This window comes from Anolis sagrei, chromosome 4 (genome assembly GCF_037176765.1).
Source record: "Anolis sagrei isolate rAnoSag1 chromosome 4, rAnoSag1.mat, whole genome shotgun sequence".
In the NCBI taxonomy this organism is placed as follows: Eukaryota; Metazoa; Chordata; class Lepidosauria; order Squamata; family Dactyloidae; genus Anolis; species Anolis sagrei.
This window is the reverse complement of record NC_090024.1, coordinates 185,184,258-185,208,916: the sequence shown is the minus strand read 5'-3', so window position 1 is coordinate 185,208,916 and position 24,659 is coordinate 185,184,258. Positions and strand designations below refer to the sequence as shown.

At 41.4% G+C, this 24,659-nt stretch overlaps 1 protein-coding gene across 2 annotated transcripts in view; it reads left to right on the top strand.

The window, feature by feature from the left end:
• The window catches only part of CELSR2 (cadherin EGF LAG seven-pass G-type receptor 2), a 124,200-nt gene that overhangs the window by 34,196 nt on the left and 65,345 nt on the right, over positions 1-24,659 (top strand). For both annotated transcript variants that reach the window (XM_060773229.2, XM_067467961.1), the window contains exon 2: positions 11,862-12,506. In XM_060773229.2, coding sequence (XP_060629212.2) covers positions 11,862-12,506 — 645 coding nt within the window. The remainder of the gene's footprint in view (positions 1-11,861; positions 12,507-24,659) is intronic.

Below are 24,659 nucleotides of genomic sequence, written 5' to 3'. Positions count from 1 at the left end.
ATGCTCTGATTTTCTTAACCATGTGGCCCATACGTAGCTAGCTTATAAATTGTCAAGTGAGCTATTGTTTCTCACCCTTTGCCAAGCTCCTATTTCTCTTTTTCTCACAGACATAGTCTACTGCATCTGGTCTTGCAACAACGCCTCTTTGGGTTTTATGCCTGAAGGGGGAAAAAAGTGCAGATGCTTTGTTAGCAGTAGTTTCCATGGATACACTGAGGCTGTACTGAGGCAGCCATCTTTTCCTGAAAAAAAATGGAAGAGAATTCAAGTTCACCTTTGTTCTCCAGCAGCAGGGGCTCCATTAACCAGACAGTTCAGCAGAGGCTAGTCCAGTGGGTCAGAGGCAGCGGGCAAGGCTCAAAGGCAGGCAACTGTTAACAAAGGGGAAGATAGTTTGATGTACTTTGCCATCAGGTTGTTTTACAGATAATCCGAGGAGCAAGTGGTAAACCGAAACCCAGTCTGAATTGCTCCTTACTTACTGGTTTTATTTTAAAAGGGAAAAGTCAGATGTCCCTTGTTGTAATGTGACATGTGCTGTTTTCTCTGGATGGATTTCTCGAGGAAAGATACAGAGGGTGCATCCACATGGTTGAATTAATACAGTTTGTCACCACTTTAATTCCCATGGATCAATGCTATGGAATCATGGGAGTTGTAGTTTTACAAGGTCCTTAACCTTCTCTGTCAAAGAGTGCTGGTGCCTCATCAAACCATAACTTCCATACCTTGAACCATGGTAGCTAAAGTGATGTCAAACTGCATTAATTCTACAGCATAAATATACCCAGATTCTTGAGAAACGATACTCACAGGTCTTGTGTACATAAACCAAAAGTGAATTTTGGGCATCCATTTGCCACAGTTCTAAAACCCACTACTAGTCAGGGATGGTTAACTGGGCTTTTCACTGGTAGGGCAAAGTCACTCCTTTGACAACCTCTGGGAAAATGGATAGTCTTCAACTTAAATAAGAGTCAAGGAAAGACATTAGATTAGCTGGCCTCCCAATCCCATGTAAATATATAGCTAGTGTTGTTGCTGCTATTATGGTCTTCAAGTTTAATCCGAGCTATGGCAAGCCTATCATGGAGTTTTCTTGGCAAGATTTATTCAGAGAAGGCTGTTCATTGCATTTGTATTTGAATGAGAGAACGTGACTTTGCCCAAGGTAATTTCCTGTGTTTGAGCAGGACTTTTGATCACTGACCTGCAGGAATCCAAGTCCACATTCAATCTATAGCACTAGGCTGGCTTTCATAGTGTGCATGTCCACTGTAGAATTAATGAAGCTTGACACCAGTTCAACTGCTATGGCTCAGTGCTATAGGATCATGTCAGTTGTAGTTTTATAATGTCTTTAGGCTGTCAGCATCTCACCAAACTACAATTCCCAGGATTCCACATGATTATAGAGTGTAGATCAGGGGTCCTCAAACTAAGGCCCAGCAGCCGGATATGGCCCTTCAAGGTCATTTACCCGGCCCTCGCTTAGGGTCAACCTAAGTCTGAAACTACTTGAAAGCACACAACAACAACAGCAACAATAACAATCCTATCTCATCAGCCAAAAGTAGGCCCACACTTCCCATTGAAATGCGAATAAGTTTATATTTGTTAAAATTGTTCTTCATTTTAATTATTGTATTGTTTTTAAGTGACTTTTGCACTACAAATAAGATATGTGCAGTGTGCATAGGAATCCATTCATGTTTTTTCAAATTATAATCCATCCCTCCAACCGTTTGAGTGACTGTGACCTCGCCCTCTGTTTAAAAAGTTTGAGGACCCCTGGTGTAGATTCACCAATTTTTAGCTCTAGATGACTCAAAATCCAGTTTTTCTTGATTGAACAGCTCACCATTTCCATGTCTAAAATGGCCGAGAACTTTACCCAGGAGGAAGAATATCAAAAAGCTTTTCAGTGCAGCTTGTTAATTAAACAGTCTGGGAAACTGTTGGAAAGGAGGAGGGGATATCCCATCCTAGTCAGTTTGTGTACATTCTGTGTACTTCAGAAGCTCCCATCTTTTCTCCCTTGCTAAGCAGAAATATTCATTAAACAATCCAGCAAGATTGTTTTCAAAGGGCAACAAAACTTAATTACTATTGCTGATGATGTGAGCATTATAATTAACATTAGTTGGCTCAGCAGAGTTACTACAATGTCGGTGTGTTTATCCACCAGCCAAAATTCTCTGGTGGCATTTGCTTATTACCAGGGTGTTGGTCATGTGTCTACAAATGCAAGGGGAGGGGTAAACATTCAACAAGCTGCTACTGGCAATGTTTGCTTCCACAAGGGAAGATTGATGCTCTAGGCAGGGAGGAAATGAACTCATCTGTGAGCAGCCAGTCTCTAGGGGGAGGCACTTGGTTACTCAGGTTGCCTTCCAATAAGTTCTCTGAAGGTGAGCAAAAAAGAGGATCAGCTATCATATACGGGAGCCTTTCTCCTCCCAACATCTTCCATATATGCTGGAGTTCAAATCTTGTCATCCTCATCTCCCAGTGGGAGTTGTTGTCGAACACAGCTTGAGACCACCAAGTTAGGAAATGGTGGTTCTGAATATTTGCTGCTGATGTTTCCTGTTGCTTTCATCATGTTCCATAACATACCCTGAATCAAATTGTAGAGATCGATAGGAAGAGCACAGTAGTTATTACCCTGGGAAAATTTGCCATCTATAAAATGATCCCAAACATCCCAAGCAAAATGGTTTAATTCTTACTTCCTCCATGGAGCAGAACCATGACTTTGGACCACTGGAGATCCCTTCACTGAGCATTTCCCTTACTGATGGTCACTGTCTTCTGTTTTTGCCAACTTTCAAGTCAGTGGGCTCCAAATGGGATTTTCTGTCATGCATGATTGGTTACTTTCCCTGCAAAGTACAGCTACCTTTCCACATTCATTTGGGTTAAGGACACTGGGCCTCAGGTGAGAAACTATGAGTAAAGAAAATGCTTTTACCTCTAGGAATTTCTAGGCCTTCTAGCATATCTCTATGGTCAATTTCCACTGGAAATTGACTATGTAATCACATTGGAGGATCTAGCAATCCTTAGAGATGTTCTTTCTAGAAATCTATTGATTCTCCAGCATGACTGGAGGAAGCTGACAATAAAGACACATTGGAAGAACTAGAGATTCTTAGAGAGAACATCTTAAATCAAATTTATGAATAATCAAATCTGCCAAAGTAAAAAATAGAAATATGAAGGGATGCCTGTACTATCCCATGTTTCCGCTAGATTCTATCATCCCCAAGGCTCTCTCTCTGCTTTTGGCCATTTAATCCAAGACATTCTGTTCTATAATCCATCCCTGCCTCCCTGAAACATGAATCCTTTGTATATTTGTTTGTGTGATACATTACTCAAATGCCTGTCACTGCTAATTTCTGCTAACTGCTTCCTGGAATGGGCAGTCTTATGAGGACCAATTTATTTGATAGATGGAGTCAAGCATTTGCCAGGTGAGAGGTGGGCAGCCCAAGAATTTTGGAGTGCATGCTTTCATTGAATCATAGAATCATTGAGTTGGAAGAGATCTCGTGGTCCATCCAGTCCAACCCCCTGCCAAGAAGCAGGAAAATTGCATTCAAAGCACCCCTGACAGATGGCCATACAGCCTCTGTTTAAAAGCCTTCAAAGAAGGAGGCTTTCATATTATTTCCTCCTCTCTTCTTGGGTTGAATAGTTGGACTTAGTTCTCTGAATTTTCACCTCCCCTGCCAGGGATTATTTGGTTGCAACCATCTCCCTTCCAAAGTTGTGTCTTCAAGGCCCCAAGATGCTTTCTTCTCCATGAGAAGGAAAGTATTACCTTCTTTGTTGGGCCAGAAGTGAGGTTATTGGAAACTGGGTTAATTGTTGAAATTATGGCTAAGATTGTTATTCTGTGGTCAACCAAGATTATATAAAAGGTGTGAGTTTGCATAATATCAGCATAATATTCATGTTTATAGATGAAGAAAGAAAGTAATATAATACTGTAGCATCTCACTATAGTGAGGAACATGTTGACAAGGTAGCTTGTGTGCTTGAACTGTCTGCTGTCCAGTGCTGACTGTTCTTATGGTTCTGATCTGGACAGCCTTTCAAATAGGGGAAACCTTCAAACCAAGAACTGACCTTTGTAAAGTATGAATAGTAGCCACCACCACCTACCTCTTAGAGATTCTCAGTGGAGATATTAGAAGTATTGTTAATGTTTCCAGAAACAATTTAACATCTAGCCTGACAAAGACAAAACAGTCCTTTTCAAGCAGTTTGATGTGGCTGAGTTGCAATTTCCCCCTTACTTTGTGAGAGAACAGTACTATATTTGTACTGTATCGTTATCATTCTTTGCATAGTTTCCTTGAAAATTCCTATGACCGGAAGCTGTTGACTTGCACAGACATCTACTTTGAGCATCATTGTTCTAGAGAACTGTAAAGTGTGCTCACTTGGTTGTGTACCTTCAAGTCGTTTCTGCCTTATGAGGACCCTAAAGTATCATAGAGCTTCCTTGCCAAGATTAATTATAGATGGATTGTCTTTGCTTTTTCCTCAAACTGAAAGAGTGTAACTTGCCCTCTGGGTTTTCCATGGCCAAGTGGGGTTGGTCTCTAGAACTGTAGGTGAATTCTATATCACACAGGCTCTCACTTTGCTTGTTCCTAATCCAAATGTGAATATTGGAAATTTTTCAGGTGGATCAACCCAGGTAACTTGGATGGGGCTGACTTCTGGTTAGAACTGTATAGCGTTGTGCTGTAAGGGATTTTTGTTGCTGCTGTGTGGCTTCCAATCATTTCCAACTTTATTGCAACTCTATCACAAGATTGTCTGGAATTGTAATAATAGGGCTAGGAGTGGATATTTATTTTGGTCTAAAATTCCCTCTAGTTCCTAGTGGTAAAGGACTACTTTTTGGTGCCCCAGCTTTACCTCCTTCACGGCAGATTTTTCCCAACCGAGCTACATTTCTGAACCAGGCTCTGAAAGTTCCTGGTTTTGCAGAAAGTGCAGTTAAATGTGAAATGTAACCATAGTGTCTTCACTGGAGCTGGGTGGGAGCTGAGGCACTTTCCCAAGGGAATTCCTCTACATGGGGGTGCCACCAATCGGCTCCTGGCATCTACTCAAGCACCGGATTCTTGCCATTGCTCAGATTAAGGCAGTGAATTATTAACAGCATTTCACTGAACAAGAGGACTAAATAAGACTTGCAACTGCAAACTGCTTTGAAAGTGTGGGGAGAGGGAGGCTGGGGAGAAGGCAGTACTGTCTAAGATAGGCAGTATCCAGATTTTCTCTCAGATTTTCTCTCATATAGAGTGATGGACCCTTCAGTTTCATTGGGTATTTCCTTTCCTTTTTTATGATTCTCTTTTGCACTTTTGGAGGTGTAATGGACTGCACTGGAGATCCCCCCCCCCCCCAAAAAAAAGAGAGAACTGAAGTTGTGAGGAAGGAGCTGTGTATTTCTGCATATAAGAAGGAAACGAGGAAATGGTTTTGCATTCATTATGGCTTAATAGACTATCATGGGAATCAACGCTCCCAACAAGGGACAGTTCACTATGTCTGCAAAGGCAGCTTTATTCAAGCAGGCTTTGGGTGTGATTGTTGTAGCCATTCTTGTAGCCAGTCTGCAAAGGCAGCTTTATTCACCAGGCTTTGGGTGTGATTGTTGTAGCCATTCTTGTGCTTATAACTGCAGTGTCTTAATTTCATTTGACACCATCCATTTCGTTGTGCTTTACATAGCTGTGTGAGGAAAACAAAAGGCCTCATCCATGAAAAGCTTACCTGCAGGAGGAGGAAATTGATAGAGAAAAGAGAGATAAAGAGAACTTGGTTTATTTATTTATTTGCGTGTGTGTGTGTGTGAAGGAGCCCTCGGTGGCACAATGGGCTAAACCTCTGAGCTGCTCAATTTGCAGACCAAAAGGTCACAAGTTCGAATCCGGGGAGCGGCATGAGCTCCTGCTGTTAGCCCCAGCTTCTGCCAACCTAGCAGTTTGAAAACATGCAAATGTGAGTAGATCAATAGGTACCACTCCAGCAGGAAGGTAACGGTGCTCCATGCAGTCATGCAGGTCACATGACCTTGGAGGTGTCTACGGACAATGCCGCCTCTTTGGCATAGAAATGGAGATGAGCACCAACCCCCAGAGTCGGACACGACTGGACTTAATGTCAGGGGAAAACTGTTACTTTTATTAATGTGTGTGAATACAACATCAGTAAAAAGAAAAGCAAACTAAATAAAGGAAGACAAAAGGGAAAAAAAAACGAATTCACAATGACATTATTAAGTGTCAAACAATGCTTGGTTATGAACATAGGTTAGAGTTGTAGTTCAGTTGTTCTGAGGCCAGTTTCCCTTCCCAGACTTTCCATAGTGTACATCACCTTAGAGCAGTGGTTCTCAACCTGTGGATCCCCAGATGTTTTGCCTTTCAACTCCCAGAAATCTAAACAGCTGGTAACCTGTTACCTTAACAAAGCTTCTGCACTTTAATATTGCCCTCTCCCCTGTAATCCTGATATTTTAATGCCCAAGGACATTATTCTCTCTGCCCTGCCTTATTGAATTTGCATTTTCCTTAGCTCTGCCTAGGAACTACTGCACAAACTCTGAGCCCTCCAAACTCAGCTCCTATTATGGTTCAGCCCAGATTTTTTGTGATGTTATGCTTTGTTACTGTGATATGTTTTTACCTTGGTGTGTTGTTATTTCATTTTATTGTGCTATGTTTTAATTTGTGTTTTTTGAGCTTGTCACTTTGTAAGCTGCCCTGAGTCCCTTCAGGAAGATGGGGGCGGGGAATAAAAATAAAGTTATTATTAACTGGCTGGGATTTCTGGGAGTTGTAGACCAAAACACCTCCGGGGACCAACAGGTTGAGAACCAGTGTCCTAGAAGATGCATTGCTCAAAAGTCCATCTTCAATTGTGACGAACAAGGGCCATGTCCTGTTTTTAAAAGAAAAAAATCATTCCCTAAAGATTTTGAAGAATGCAGAAAATCAAGGGGTCTTCTGGGAGTCATAGATTGTATGAAGACCAATGAATCATAAATAGTAAATGTTTATATTTTCAGCATTGAAGTGCAAGAAAGATTGCTAGGTCATTTTTATCACAGCTCCTGAGATTTCAGAGCCAAGAACTGAGCTCTAGGAGTAGGAACAACTCCATCATGAAGTTATAGATGACACATCTTGGTGCTGTTTGGGGAGGAGGGCAGCCCTTGGAGATAGGATTATGCATGATATTTCAAGTGCTAATCACAGTTGCTTAGAGTATGGTATTTAGACTAGTCTGACACATGCATGTAAACTTTCTAAGGCAGTGTGCTTGCACTGAAATCCCTTCATTTGCCCTGAGAATTGACAAAGAGGGTCCAGGCTGTGAGGGTCAGGTTCTGAAACCTGGAAACTCTAAGGACAAGTGTTTTGACATCTATACAAGCATGAGGAGGTCATTTGGGAGCCCTTGGTGGTGCAGTGGGTTAAATTGCTGAGCTGCTGAACTTGCTGATCGAAAGGTTGCAGGTTCAACTCTGGGGAGCGGTGTGAGCTCACACTGTTAGCCCCAGCTTCTGCCAACCCAGCAGTTTGAAAACATTCAAATGTGAGTATATCAATGGGTACTGCTCAGGCGAGAAGCTAACAGCACTCCATGCAGTCATGCTGGCCACATGAACTTGGAGGTGTCTACGGGCAACGCCGGCTCTTCGGCTTAGAAATGGAGATGAGCACCAACCTCCAGAGTTGGACACGACTGGACTTAATGTCAGGGAAAAACCTTTATTAACCTTACCCTTTATACCTATATCTTAAACTTTGGTTCTTAGGAATATAATTTCTTAGTACATGAACATCTGCACATAGAAATGATTTTTTTCTAAAACAAGATTAATGCAGATCATAACTTTTTACCAAAAGAAAACCATCACAGACCATAATCACATCATATGCTTCAAAGCGGCATTACTGATATTTCATTGCCAACATCTGGCAGAAATAGCCAGCTGCTTAGGTTTTAGAATAAATCCTGAGCAGAGTTTACCCTCTTAGCTTGAAAGCTCTCCCAACCTGGATCCTGGAATGACTGCACAAATCTAAGGATGGTTGGATGTAGTGGAGGAACGGTTGTGGGTTGTTGTGAGCATACAAGGAGACATTATTCTGGCTTGACATCATCCAGAAGCTTGTGTCCCACCCATCTACATCTTAGGAGAGTTGTACCAGCCACAACAGAATGTGGGCATGTATGTGTCTGTTTATGGGGTTCCTGTTCCAATGTGTAGAACTTTGTTGCCTGGGAGAATGCCAATTCTGTATTGTAAATCACCTTCAATTCCTATTGGGCAATTGCTGGTGGTTCCAGCTTTGTGGCTAATAACAGGATGACCTGGGTTTCTTCCTCCTGCTTCCTGATCAAGCATTTCACTTGTTTTCCCTCTCTGCTTTCTCACCGAATGAGTCAAAACACTGGACAGAAACAAAAATCTCCTTCCTGCCTTTGTTTACTTTTGACTACCTGTTCAACTTTTACAGCTGGTGTTTTTGGAGACTAGTATTTTGATTGGATGTGAACTGATCTTTTTGGATATTTGAGTGAAGTCAGCATCAGAGAGATGGTTCCTGGATATAAACCTCCATCTATTACAATACACAGCTATGTTATTTTTCTCACTGTCTTTTAGCCAGTTGCTGCTAACAATTGGTGGACATGGTTGTTCTGCTTTCTTCTGTACAGGTTGATTTTCTGGACAGATCATTTCACGTCCAAATACATGGTCTGAACTAATTGTAAATTGTTCAAAAACAAAAGGAAAGGAAATGTCGTCTTCTTTGCATCAGCCAAAGGCAAATAGCTGTGATAATTCATGTTGTATATATCTGCCATTGTTGTTGTGTATCTTCAAGTAATTTCTGACTTATGGTGAACCTAAGGTTAACTTGTCATGGGATTTTCTTAGAATATTTTTTTCTGATGGTGAGGGGTGTTGCATTTTTCTTCCTCTGAGGTGGAGCGAGTATGATTTACACTAGGTCATCCAGTAGATTCCATGGGCAAGCAGAATCTGAGTGTTGACCCGACCTCTGCTCGTAGTCCAAAACTAACATTCCACACTTGCTCTAAGATGTTAAACTTTAGAAAATAGGTGTCAACACTGAAAGGACATCGTGCTTACATGGTTGAATTCACTGGAGTTGAAGCAAAGATATAGAATGGGGGACGCCTGGCTCGCCAGTAGTATGTGTGAAAAGGATCTTGGAGTCCTTGTGGACAACAAACATGAGCCAACGATATGCTGCGGAAGCTTAAAAAAGCCAGTAGGAGTTTGACCTACATAAATAAGAGTATAATGTGTAGATCCAGAGAAGTCATGCTACCCTTCTATTCTGCCTTGGTCAGACCACACCTGGAAATCTGTATAAAATTATGGGCACCACAATTGAAGAGAGATGTTGACAAGCTGGGATGTATCCAGAAGAGAGTGACTAAAATAATCAAGGGTCTGTAGAACAACCCCTTTGAGGAGTGGCTTAAAGAGTTGGGCATGTTTAGCCTACAGAAGAGAAGGCTGAGAAGAGACGCGATGAGGGCCATGGATAAATATGTGAGCGGAAGCCATAGGGAGGAGGGGGCAAGCTTGTTTTCTGCTGCCCTGGAGACTAGGAATTGGAACAATGGCTTCAAACTACAGGAAAGGAGATTCCACCTGAACATTAGGAGAACTTCCTGTTCAGCAGTGGAACTCTCTGCCCCAGAGTGTGTTGGAGGCTCCTTCTTTGGGGACTTTTAAGCAGAGGCTGGATGGCCATCTGACAGGGGTGCTTTAAATGTGATTTTCCTGCTTCTTGGCAGAGGGTTGGACTGGATGGCCCACAAGGTCTCTTCCAATTCTACGATTCTATGATTCTATAAACCTAAGAATTAATCACTCAGAACGCTGAATGCATAATTTTTTATTTCGCTCACATTTACTTTTGAAATTTCAGATTTCCACCCCAATTTGGAATTTAACAATTCTAATAAAAATGGAGTTTAAAGAAAATTTCTAATGAAACTAGGGAATTCCTTCCCACCCACCCCCTCCACACACACATTATCATCAGGATGACTTCTTTCGAACAGCTGTTCTGGCACTCTGGTATTTCACTGAGAGAAAATAATTTGTAATGTTAAGATGTAAGTCAACCGCACATCTCATCTCATTCCTTGAAGTCATGAACAACAAAGAGTTCTGTGGCACCTTGAAGAATAACATGTTTTTATGTCAAATAAACTTGTTTCCTTTGAGTCACAGCAAGGATCTCTGTTAGTTTTGCTGCAGCAGGTAATCCCCTTGGTGGATTTTTTAAATGGTAATTTTGCCACATTGCCACCAGACAGATCTGAAACTGTGGCCAAGTAGTGATACCAAAACTCAGGACTGGCAGTCAGATCAGGAGAATACTGCGATTTCACAATGTCAGATACAGCATCCAGCTATCTCGGGTGAAACACTAAAGTCACATTTGTCAATATGTACTCCTGTACAAATTGTGCACTTGTATGACCAATGGGGTTTCTGATCCACAAGTGGATCTCAAGCTGGACTGAAAGAAAAGTCTGAATTCGTACAAACATTTGGCAGTGAACAAGAAAAAACAACAAAGTTTGGTTTTTTGCTCTGCCATAGAGGAACTCTGAGAAAACTGCTTCTGTGCCCCCTTCTTCAGCCATCTTATTAAATGATTCTGACCTCTTGCAGAAGAGAGGGGGCCCTCAGTTCCTTTTACAGGAGGAGTTTCATTAATGAGATGGCAGTTGGATAATGGGAGCAGGTCACAATAGCAAGAATAGACAGCAAGAAAGGAATGGAGCACAAGAGAAGGAGTATGAGCTAGCAGTGTGAAAGAGCAACAAAAGAGTGCAGATCTGTGTACTGTGGTTGCAAACAGTGAAAGTTGACAGTACTCCTTGAGAATACTGTTTGTAGGAGTTGGTATAAATTGATTCCTTTTACTATTCTGGTTTTATGTGTATGTTTTTTAATTGCATCATGTGATGCAGCTAAATATCAGTCTCTGTGGTTTTACCTGTAGGCATTTCTTAAACGTTCAAGGGGCTTTGAATATGTGTGGCAAACATGCTCCTGAGATATGCAGTTGCCTGGAGCTTCTACGAATATTCTTCTATTTTGTAGATGACACAGATTATGGCTTTCTGAACAGCCAACATTAATTATGTAATTGTGTATTTAATTTCCCATTCATTTCACTGTTGACAATTCTATCACCCTTGTGCACAGAGAAGTGCATTTTCTGTATCTGCCTAAAATGACGTAGTTCCACAAAAAATAAGCTATTAAATATATGCTAGTTTTTAAGGTGCCACAGGACCTGTTGTTTCTGTTGCAACATAGCTACTCTTTGAAAATTAGTCTGTAGTCACCATCTAAACACTGCCTGGATCTAGACTGTGAAATAATGGAGTTTGAACTGCCTTATATGAGCTTACACTGACCATATAATACAGTTCAAACTACATTGTTTTGCAGTGTAGATCCAGCCAAGGTCTCCACTTTTTCCTTGTTGAAGGCTGTGGGAACATGTAATTCATGAGGGACCATGAATTACAAGTTTAGGCCAGGAAATGTTTTTTATGCCAGTTCCTTCTTTTGCCAAGAGAAGAGCACTCAATTTGTAATGCATTTCTTACCCTGTTTTTGCTATAGTGAACGGTCATTCTTATTCCAATCATACAAGTAATATTAGAAGTTGCTCCTACAGGCTGTCCTCCACAATGCTTTTCTCTGCACTATGAAATCAACAACTAACTCGTTTTCTTTTATCTTTCTGCAGATGGGATCCACAGTGTGGCTGCTCAGTGCATGCTCCAGGTGACCATCATCACTGATGAGATGTTGACCAACAGTATCACCCTGCGCCTAGAGAACATGTCTCAGGAGCGTTTTCTTTCCCCACTGCTGGCCCTCTTCCTTGAAGGAGTGGCAATGGTGCTGTCCGTTCCCCGTGAACACGTTGTCCTTTTCAACATTCAGAATGACTCTGATGTGCAGTCTGCCCACATTCTCAATGTCAGCCTGTCAGTCTTGTTGCCAGATGGGGCCTATGGTGGACACTATATTCCTTCAGAAGACCTGCAGGAACGGCTGTACCTCAACCGCACACTCTTGGCTGCCATTTCAGAGCAGCGAGTTCTGCCCTTCGATGACAATATTTGCTTGCGGGAGCCCTGTGAGAATTATATGCGCTGTGTCTCAGTGCTGAAGTTTGACAGCTCTGCACCTTTCATTGCATCTAAAACCATTCTCTTCCGTCCTATACACCCTGTCAATGGTCTACGTTGTCGCTGCCCACTAGGTTTCACTGGGGATTACTGTGAAACTGAGATTGACCTCTGTTATTCTAACCCCTGTGGCAACAATGGATACTGCCGAAGCCGTGAAGGAGGATACACCTGCGAGTGTCAAGAGGGCTACACAGGTGAGTGATGGTTGGGAGAAGGAGGCTAATTGGAGAAGAGAGCTGTAAAGTACTGTCGAAGGCTTTCATGGCTGGAATCCATGGGTTGTTGTAGGTTTTTCCGGGCTATATGGCCATGTTCTGGAGGCGAAACGTCAGGAGAAAAATTGCCTCCAGAACATGGCCATATAGCCTGGAAAAACCTACAACAACCCAGAGCTGTAAAGTGTTCCACTCATTCTGCTCTGGACATCTGGAATCTTTGCCTCCTTTATTTAAAGAATAAAGGAGACCCATATCCCTGTCCACAATAGTTTTGTTATTATCCTTGTCTGAAGGGCCCCAAAATGCATACAGTTCTTTGGGAGCACCAGATATGTCCTCAGGAAAGATATAATTAAAAACATGTTTAGGTGAAGCACTGGAAGGAAACAGAAAACTGACTTAATGTTGAAGGTATGGTGTCTTTATGATGTCCAAGAGCCTGTAGGTGGTCAACCAAAGTGCTAGTGTGCGATGTCATAACTTTTGGTTCCATGTGGCTTCATCTCTACAAGAGCTGGGAACAAGAATTGGAGAAAAACATTTCTCTCCATTGATTCTGTGTTTTCAGTTTCTAGTATGTCATGCAAATACAGTGACTTGGACGTGAACTCATTTCCTTTTCTCTTCCCTCCAAGCTGATGCCTGAGGAAGAGATCTAATGATTTCCAAAATGTGTATACATTTATGTGCCTTTTTTTGGTAACTGATAAAGGCATTTCCAAGATGTGTGTGGAGGGGTGATTATTTTTCTGCCCAAATGGCCAATATAGATATTCTGGTTGCACTGATTGTCATTGTGCATCTTCTGTGACTTGTGACTCTTAGCTCATTTATGTTCAGTATTGTCAATTAGACTGAAGGATGGAAATTTGCCCAATGTCTGCCTTGTAGTGAACTTCATGGCTTGTAAATCTCATGGCACCACTTTAAGAATGGTGTTTCTCCCCTCTGATTTATGGCCATATGGCCTTGTATTTGTTAATGCCTGGTTCTTGGAAGTGGTACGTAGCTTTCAACCATATACCTTCTAGTTTCTAGGCATTTGCCATCTGCTGTGAGACCTATTTTCATATCTGTAACAGGTAGATTCCCCACCCCCAGCTGCAAAAAAATATATTAAAAAATAAAAATCAGGTAGCTTTCTGTCACTTCTGTTTTTGAATCATCTTTCTGCCTAAAATAAACCCAAAGAGAAAAAATGGGCTGGACTGGGCAAATAGGACCCAAAGGCTGTTGGAGGTGTAGTTAGATTAATGTATGTCTGCATACAGTCCCAAAAATATATCCGGGGCCACTTGGAGTCTGTGCATGGTACTTTGTTCATTCCTGCTCATATACCAGAAAAGGAGATGAATCCACTCATTCAGAGGTGTGAGGGGAAAGCCCAGGATATATGAGACAAGAAGATGCATTATTACCACCTGTCCTGCTTCAGAAAATCAGTTAGAAACTGGTCATTTATCAGGCTTTTGTCCTGTGTTGCTAGCCAGGCATTCCTCAAGGCACATTCCACAGGTGTGTATGCAGCCAATGTCCATAAATATCATTGTCAAGTGACATGCTTATGATTGGTTTTTGTAATGGAGATTCATTTTTCAAGTCCTCAAAGAGGCAATTTGTTCATAATTTTCAGGTATAACTCTTCCATCCATGATAAACAAATGGAGCAGATGGGGGGGGGGGGGGCTTCAGCTGCTGGGCTGATAAGGCACCCATCCCCAATAGCAACCCAAGCTTTGGTGCTAATCTTCTCCACTGTGTCAGTTCAAAAATCCCATGTCCTCTTTCTCCATGCTAATCATCTAGACTTTCTCCCACGCTTGCTCCCCCACATCATCTGGTCCACCTACTCAGTCACTTTGCTTTGCCTGAATACCTCAAATCTATAACTAGCAGCCTGCCTTGAATATGATTTGATTTAAAGCACAGAATTTGCAGTCACAGAATGAAGCAGAGTCTCTTTCCCCAATCATAGATGAGGTAGAACAAGAACACATTAGGGATAAGAGGGGGAGGGGGTCTTGGACACTTCTGACTGGATTATCTTTGATGAATGCAGGGGGGATGTCTCTGAGGAAGAGGCCAGTTTAGAGCTACACAATCTAGTTCAGCAACAGGCTCAGGTTTCAGGAGATCTGTAGAACACATTACAGGAAAGGGACCCTGCCAATCCTCAAATGAGACAGGTGTTGGTTGTAGGCAACTCCCTTCTGAGAGGAACAGAAGCGGTGATTCGCAAACCTGATAGGATGTCTAGCCCACTGCCTCACTGGGGCAAAAATCCAGCACATAACTCAGTGGCTGACAAGGCTTATCAAGCCCACTGACCTTTGCCCTTTCATGTTGGTTCATGTAGGAACCAACAATACTGCAAAGCAGGGTCTTCAAAATACCAGAAAGGATTTTGAAGCTCTTGGGAGAAAGCTAAACCATCTTAATGTACAGGTGGTCTTTTATCTCTTCTCCAGTTATGATGTAATAGGCATAACTGAAACCTGATGGGACTGGTCCTATGATTGGAATGTAACAATGGAGGGGTATAACCTATTTCAGATAAATAGATCAAACTGGAGAGGGGGGTGGAGTAACATATGTCAAAAATATTTACACCTGTAAACAGATGCAAGACCTCAGTCCTGGAAACCAGGTTGAAAACATCTGGGTAAGAATTAAGGGAACAAGAACTGTAAAATACGTATTTGTGGGGGTCTACTACAGACCTCAAAGCCAGATGGAAGAACTGGATGAAGCCTTCCTTGACCAGATGACCAAACCTGCTGAAAGAAGAGACATAGTATTAATGGGGAGACTTCAATTACTCTGATATTTGTTGGAAAACATCTTTGCTAAGAGTACAAAGTCCAAAAATTCCCCACTTGCCTTACAGGCAAATTTATTGTCCAGAAGGTAGAAGGGGCAACAAGGGGATCAGCTATTCTGGATCTGATCCTAACCAATACTGAGCATCTGGACAATGGAATAGAAGTGGTTGGATCCGTAGGTGGGAGTGTCCATGTGCTCCTAGAGTTTGTGATACAAAGGAAGGTTGAAACTAAGAGAAGTGAAACACACATTCTAGACTTTAGGAGAGCCGACTTCAGGAAATTTTAGGAAATACTGAGCATGATTCCATGGATAGGAATACTAAAAGAGGAGTTAATGATGGATTAAAGTTTTTTAAAAGTGAGCTACTGAAGGCACAATTGCCAACAGTGCCAGCATGGAGAACAAATAGGAGAAGTGTGAAATAACCAGAATGCATGTGCAAAGAACTTTTAACTAAGATTTAAAGAGATGTGCACAAGAAGTGGAAAAGGAGGAAAATTACCAAAGAGGAATTAAAACAAATAGCCAATAAATGTAGGGAAAAGGTTCATAAGGCTAAGGCACAAAATAAACTCAGGCTTGCCAGAGACATTAAAGCCAATAAAAAGGGGTTCTTTGGTTATGTCAGTAGAAAAAAGGAAGAAAAAGGAAATGGTAGGGCCTTTGTGAGGAGAAGGGGGTGAAATGCTAACAGGGGATAGGGAAAAGGCAGAGCTACTCAACACCTTCTTTGCCTCAATCTTCTTCCAAAAGGAGATTGGGGTTCAACCTGAGTAATACGGAGCAGACAAGGTCGTAGGGGAAATGCAACCCAAAATAAGTAAAGAAGTAGTACAGGAATACCTGACTACTCTAAATAAATTCAAGTCTCCAGGGCCAGATGAACTACATCCAAGAGTACTGAACTAGCAGAAGTCATTTCAGAACCACTGGCAATAATCTTTGAGAATTCTTAGAGAACAGGAGACTGGAGGAGGGCAAATTTTTTTCAAAGGGATTTTTTTTTTTCAAATTTTCTTCAAAGGGAACCCCACCTAGAGTGCATTGCAGTAGTCTATCTTAGATGTAACGAGAGCGTGGAGCACCGTGGCCAAGTCTGACTTCCCAAGGTACGGGCGCAGCTGGCGCACAAGTTTTAATTGTGCAAATGCCCCCCTGGCCACCGCTGCAACCTGGGATTCCAGGCTTAGCGATGAATCCAGGAGGACTCCCAAGCTGCAAACCTGTGCCTTCAAGGGTAGTGTAACCCCATCCAGCACAGGTTGCGACCCTATAGCCTGTTCGGCCTTGCGACTGACCAGGAGGACCTCTGTCTTGTCTGGATTCAACTTCAATTTGCTTGCCCTCATCCAGACCATCACAGCAGCCAGGCACCGGTTCAGGACTTGGATAGCCTCCTTAGCATCTGGTGGAAATGAGTGATAGAGTTGTAGGCCAAAACACCTGGAGACTCACAGGTTGAGAACCACTGCACTAGATCCTACCTTATCTTGTAACTAAGCAGGGTTGATCTTGGTTAGTACATCAAAGAAATAATCTGACATAACCACTTCTGAGTATTCATTGCCCAAGAAGACATTATGAAAGTCATGGGATTGACATAAATTGACAGGCGACTTGAAGACACATGCACACACACATTCTCCTCTTAGAATTTGTCCTTATTATGATTTTTAAAATGTATTTTCTTCTGTTTTAAATGAGTGATATTTTAACTACGAATTAAAATAAATAAAAAAGTAATTCCTGGGAGCAAAAGGTAGGGACAAAGTATATCTTTATGCTTCCAGCCCTAGTTGTGACAGTTTGCCACTAGCTTGCTTCTACATTGTTTCACTGATAATTTGTTTCAGTGCAATTTTGCTTGTTTTTCCCCTCGGAATGTGATTATCAACATTCTTCCTTATACCAGACTATGGATGTTCTAATGTATCACTTTATATTGCTAGAAACAAAATTAAATTGAGAAAGCTATAAAATTGAGCAGTGGGGTGATGGGGTCTGCTTACCTGCTTCCTTTCCGGGCATTTTCTTTCTCCATCCTGCCTTCTCCAATAGCTTGTATTACTGAGGAGTTCCTGTTAATGTTGGTCATAGGGATTCCGGTAACATTATACAAGTAGCTAATGTTAATTGAAACCACTTTCAGGTCCACTGTGTTCTCATAACAAGCAGTTATTTTCATTGTTATAGTTAATTCCAAGAATTATAATGGAAGTATAATTATACAGTGGGGCCTTGGTATCCATAGATAACAAAATCCATGGATATTCAAGTCCCATTATATATAATAGTAGTAAAATGGTCCTCTTTATATAAAACAGCAAAATGAAAGCTTGCATTTGTGGCATCTTTTTAAAAAGGTCAAACCATGGATGGTTGGATCCATGAATGCAGAATCGGTGGATAGAGAGGGCTGACTGTAAATATTCTGATAATGCATAAGGATCCAATGTTGCTGTCCAATTCAAACATAATGATAACCATCAGCAGGACATGGTCCATGCCTCCAGTTCTCAATTCAAATGTGGCCCTGTTCCTGAACAATCTCAGTCTCTGAAAATTGCTGTTTCAGTATGTGAAGCCCTATAGAAATGCTTTTACTACCATAGCTTAATGCCAAGGGATCATGGTAGTTGTAGTGCTGGTGATTCACCACACTACAACTCACATGATTCCACTGCTTTGAGCCATATCAGTTAAAGTGATGTCAAATTGTATTAATTCTACAGTATAGCTGTCCCTTCTTGAGGAATTTTCTCTTCGACCCCCAACTCCCATAGCATTTAGAAATAGAGTTTGGCCTCCAGAGAAAAGGGTCAGCAAAGTCACCAAGAGGATAGAAACAAAGTAAGGATAAGATGTGAATTATTTCCAGTGTTTCACTGTCTGCAGTGCTAGAAGTTTTTAAGACTAAGCCTGGGGTTAGTATAAGGCAGTGGTTCCCAAACTTTTTTTGATCAGGGACCACTTGACCAGGAAACACTTCAACAGGCACCATTTTGACCAGGAACCACTCTCTAACATTAGTACCAAAAGGGTTATGAATCAGTTTTTAGTCAGCTTTAAATTTGGTTTGGGGTGCTGATTCAGAAAATTTTCATTGAATAGACCACATCAGTTCTAGTTTCTGATACAGAACATATGCCATCCAGTAGTCACCATCTGCTCACTCACAGAAAACCATATTTAATAATCTGGAGCTGATGTGGTAGTAGTAATCTTTCATGGGAAGTCAGCCTCTCTCCTCCTGACTTCCCCGTTACCTTGGCACTATATGAGGGTTTCGTGAGACCAGTCACTCTCGTTGCCACATGGTTTCAGGGCAACAGTGTAGTAATGGTGAGGCCGTGGACCATATTTTCATTCTTGTGGACCACTGGTGGTCCATAGACCACAGGTTGGGAACCACTGTTATAGGGTATTTGATGGTTTTAACAGTTTTATTTGCTTAAAGTGTTTTAAGGGATTTTAATTGGCTGGTTTGTTTAATTCTATTTTAATATTTGTATGTTGTGAGCTTTTTAAAATATTTTTTCCAAGTGTTCTTCACAACTGTATTGCAGATGTTTCAATTTTTTTGTATGTCTTGGATCTGGAACTGCAGTGTTTTTTTAATGTTGTGAGCTGCTTTGCATCTCATTATCGATAAAAGCAGGATAAAAAATGATAATGATAATGTTGAGTGGGGGAGAAGACTGATTACTCATCTGGAGAGGCAATGCCTTCTTTTTTGCCCTTCCCCATAGCTACGACCCTGCTGCTTGGGGTGCCCCTCCAAATACCTGGCCGCAGAGATGCCTCTTTGCCCAGTTTGCAAGGGGAGCTCTCCAATAGATGCTTAGGCAGAGTGGAGGTGCAAAAATGTGGTTGCCCTGTCTCTTCCAACCCGCGTCCCCAGCATTGCTCTTTTTTCCTGCTGTTGTGTGTCCCTTATGATACTGACTCTTTCTCTCTGTGTGTGTAGGTAGAGGGGGAAGGGGAGGCAGACAGTGGGGAGGGGCAGAGGGGGATAGGGGCTTTGTCTGCTCAACATTGAGGAGGGGCGCCGTGGGAGAACATTGGTTTCCTTGGAAACTGGAGGTGGTCACTAGGGTGAGGGAACCAGAAAGAGGCTGGGAATAAATCTTTTATTCAGGGGGAAAAAATATCCTCACAGGGTTGGAGGTGGGGAGGGGAGGGGAGGGGTGGGCTGGTGGGAGGAATGAGTGTCGGGGTGCGAGGAAAGGGTTAGAGGCAGAGCGGAGGAGGGAAAAGGCCATGGAAGAAGGAGCCCTGTGAAAGGGAAGGAAGTGTATTCACGAAGCAGGACACATTGGGGGCTTAGTGGGAGGTATAGTGCTAAATGATGCTGCTGATGCATTATCTGTGCCTAACCTTTCCTCAAAATGAGGATTCAAGATACTAACTTACAATATTAAAGTAGACTCTCAATTACAAGGAATTCTCAAGCAACCAGTAAAAAATGGAAAACAATACTTTCATTAAAAAAGAATTTCTATATGTATTTCAGATTTCAGTATTAATGTCAGCAATATGTAGTATAATTGTTCAATGGATTTGTGCTACATTAGAACAGCAAAGAGAAATATCACTTAAATAAATAAATATTACATATTAAATAACCGAAAAATAAAACAAGGTGTAAACACTAAACTATTCTGGGAATGTGCTATTGCAACATTATGTTAAGTTTGTCTTTATTTGGCTTTAATTACTATTTCAATATTAATATCAAGACTTATGTAGTATGTTTTACATGGAATTTTGCTACAGTAAAATAGTAAAGACGATATCACTTAAGTAAAAGAAACATTAAATATTAAATAACCAAAGCATAAAATGAAATAAAATGTAAATGCTAAATGCTATTGCAACACTATGTTAAGTTAAGCTTGTCTTTATTTGGCTTTAATTATTATTTTGATATTAATATCTAGTCAATACAGAGTGTATGATATGGTATAGTATTGGGTATAAGATTAGCTATGTCTGTTTTTAATAGTAACTCTAAAACAGGGATGGGCAAACTTTGGTCTTCCGGGTGTTTTGGACTCCAATTACCACAATTCCTAACAGCTTCAGGGCCCTTCCTTTCCCCGCTCAGCCGCTTAAGGGCGAAAAGGAAAGGGCCTGAGGCTGTTAGGAATTGTGGTAATTGGAGTCCAAAACACCTGGAAGACCAAAGTTTGCCCATGCCTGCTCTAAAGCAACCAGAAAATACATTAATTCAGCATCTAGTAACCCCATGAGTGCTCGGTTAACTGAGAGTGTACTGTATTTAAAACATATGCATAAAAATGGAAAAAAATGGATTATCTATTCCTGCCCTTTCCTCAAAATTAGAACTTAAAGTTGCTTATAAAATTAAAACTATTTTAAACATGTACATTGGGGGGGGGGGGGGGGAGAGAGATAAAAGCAGTTTTGAAAACTACACTTCAAACAATACAGTACCCTCTTCAATTCCCCTTCCTTTTTCTGCTTGGGAAATCCCGGTGGTTCTACGACTACTTCCTTGGTAGGGAACCTCCATACTTTACCCAAATTATGTAATATTGCCATAGGCAGTGGTGAAGCAGTGCGATCAAGCTAACCATCTGTCATCTTAACAAAATCTTATAAGTACAGTGGGTGCTTGGTTTGGTTCCTGGAAATTATATACAGTGATGTGGTAAAATGATGTTCCTTATATGAAATGGCAAAATCAAGTCATACTTTCTGGATTCCCCTTTTCCTACCTGCCTCCCTGCCTATTTGCTTTAATATTTTCAAGCTGTGGTTCTGGTGGAATCTGTGGATGTAGATTCCTTGGTTACAGAGGGCTGACTGTATTTCTAAACTACTCTCCATATAATAAAATGACTCTTTGTTGCCTACTATGACTTCCCTCTCTGGGTAAAGAGCAGCTGTGGCAGGTTATTCCCTGTGAGATCCCAGCACAGAGAAAGACTGAATAAACCCCCTGCCTAATCCTGCTCACATTGGGCCCTACTGCACCTTTTAAAAAGGGATAAGCAATTATGCATTTATTGTCTTGTATAGTCCTTATTACAGACTTAAAGCATGCATTTTCCCCAAGCCTTCCAGCTTACATTGTATTATGAAAACTAGTACTTGCTCCTTGATTAAAGGTATAATTATGTTGGAGGATTATCATCTCACCTTACGGCCGGTCTCTTTTCTGTGCTTTTTTCTGCATATTTCTCAGTTGTTCTTCATGTTCCTGCATGCCACCTAAAGATAGTGACACATAATTTCTTCGTAGTGATATGCAAATTGCATTATAAGTATTTTAACCCATGTTGCAAAGCAGGGTCCTGAAGGGAGAGTGGGAGGCTTTACACAGGTTGTCACAGCTTGGGTGGGCAATAATGTCTCCATAGCAAAGCCTGTCCGCTGTTTTCAGGCCAAGATGGAAGACTTATCAGGATGCCTAGAGGATGTGTGTATGTGTCATTGTTTTGATTACTCCCTATGGCTATATTGCCTAATTTTGGTAGAGTATGGAGGATCTCTTCCATGAACTGCCACCGTCAGTGAAACTTTACAAACTTTAGGTGCTGTCCATGGCACCTAAAGACTAATGTGCAATCATCGAACACTAAGGTTTGTGGCATTCCAACCCTCAGCTATTAAGTATCGACAGAATTTTCCCATGAAATACGTTGAGGCCAATTTTTCAGCAAAATTCTGCGTCTCATATTAATTTCACCTCTTATCTCCTGAGTAGCAACTCATTATAAAAAGTAATATCAAGAAGGAAGGGGAGGGGGGAACCACGTCTAGATTGTCACAGTGCAGACTGAAAATTCCAACCTTTTGCACACTGCATTGGAACATTGGGCCTCTACTTGCTGGATACTCTCATATCATATGCAGGGCACAAGCTTTTGTTCCAATTACTGTGAATTTTTGTAGCAATTCCATTACATCCCCATGTCCATCTCTCCTTCTTTCCTTCTTTCCTTCTTTCCTTCTTTCCTTCTTCCCTTCCTTCCTTCCTTCCTTTCCTTCCCTTCCTTCCCTTCCTTCCCTTCCTTCCCTTCCTTCCCTTCCTTCCCTTCCTTCCCTTCCTTCCTTCCCTTCCTTCCTTCCCTTCCTTCCTTCCCTTCCTTCCCTTCCTTCCCTTCCTTCCCTTCCTTCCCTTCCTTCCCTTCCTTCCCTTCCTTCCCTTCCTTCCTTCCTTCCCTCCCTCCCTCCCTCCCTCCCTCCCTCCCTCCCTCCCTCCCTTCCTTCCTTCCTTCCTTCCTTCCTTCCTTCCTTCCTTCCTAGCATAACATCCCTAGAGCTGTAAGCAAGGGCCTTTGAGATGAACAGCAGCACCACTACCAATTTTCTGTTAAGCTGCTTGGATAAGGCCTCCCAGAAGATTTGAGATCAGCAACCAGATGCTGTGTCTGCAAACAAAGTCTTGTTGCCTCATATAACCAGAAACCCGTAGAACTTCCAGTTCAGTCTGCATGTGGAGGAGATTTCATAACTTTGGCTAGAGGCTTAAGTATATCTGTATAGTAATTTCAACAGAGCCAAGTGATGATTAACATCTTTTACATAAGCACCAAAACTATTATATATATTGGTGTCTGTGCATATGTGCTCAACTCACATAGGGCCCATCAACACCATCATATAATATAGTTCCAGAACCCAGATTAACTGCATTGAACTGGATTATGTGGCAGTGTAGACTTATATAATCCAGTTCAATGCAGTTCAGTCTGCATTATATGAGTACACACTGACCATAGAATCCATTTCAAACTGGGTTGTTATAGGTTGTGAGGTCACAACCTCTGAGGATGCTTGCCATAGATGCTGGTGTAACTGGTGAATGCTTCTAGAACATGGCCATATAGCCCAAAAAACCTACTACAACCCAGCGATTCCAGCCATGAAAGACTTCAACATTACATTTAAAACTACATTATATGGCAGTGCAGACGGAATCTGAGACCATGGGAAACTGACATTGAGCTGGTTACCTTTTGATACCTTTGTAAAACAATCAAATTATGATCAAAATTTTGTAGTTGAGACACTGGCCTTAAGTAACAGGAGATCTAATCTTCGGATAGGTATATAACATTAGGTAGATCACACTCCACACTACTTATCATTACAATGTTCATTTGTATGTACATTTAGGCTAGGGTTGAACAAGTTCTGGAGCATGCTGTGGGCCACACCAGCCTCTAAACCATGAACAAATCTCCTTCTGGTTTTCTTAAAACTGTAACAACAAATATAAGTACAAAAACTCATGTCCTTTGTTTGATGTTTGTTTTGTGTACTTTAATATCTATGTTATAGAAATGCAGTTTTAATGTGGCTGTTTTATAGAAATATGTATATTTGTTGAATTTTTGCAATGTTTATGTTTCTTAATTGTGTTGTAATCGACTTGAGCCACAGGGAGAGGCAGGTAAGAAATGAAATTATTATTATTATTATTATTATTATTATTATTATTAAAAACAAGACAACACAGACATCTTTTTAGGGCTTTTTTTGGAAAGGCATCAGATGAGGCCCTCGCTGAATTTTGTTTTAGAAAATCACCATTTCTAGAAGTTTCCAGAGTGGCAATTCTCATTTCTCTTCCATTTGAGAGTACCATTGGTAAGGTCTTGGAGGAATTTGAGGACAGCAAGAAATGACCTTGGTAGTGTTACATGGTTTCCACCCCTAGTTTAGCCTCTTGTTTTGAAACAGAAACAGAAGAGGGACAGATCAGTTATAAAAGTGGTGAGGGTTAATTTATCTTTAATATTAATATAACTGACAGAGTTGTGGTTATTGTGATTGACTGCATAACAAGAAAAGAGAATCGAAATTCTGCAATGTAACTCTGCTAAACTACAAAAGTTACAGGAGATCTATCTTCTTTTGCATCTGGCCATTGTAAAGAAAAGAATGCACTTAGTTTTGTTTTAGAAAAACAGAGTCTTGGGTTGGGGTTGAAGGATGACCCCTCTAGAGCATGAACGTTTTAGTACTGATGTGTTGTTATTGTTGTTGTGTGCCTTCAAGTCATTTCTGACATATTGTGACCCTAAGGGTTTTCTTGGCAAAATTTGTTCAGAGGGGATTTGTGCTTGTCTTCCTCTAAGGCTAAGGAAGTGTGATTTGCTCAAAATCACCCAAGAGCTTTCCATGGCCAAGCAGGGATTCAACCCATGGACTCCCCTGTGTCCCAGTCCAATCCACAAACCACTACCACATCATGCTAGACTCCAATGCTGTCTTGTTGTTGTTATGTACAACCTAACCGTTTCCAACCTCCGGCAACTCTAAGGTGAA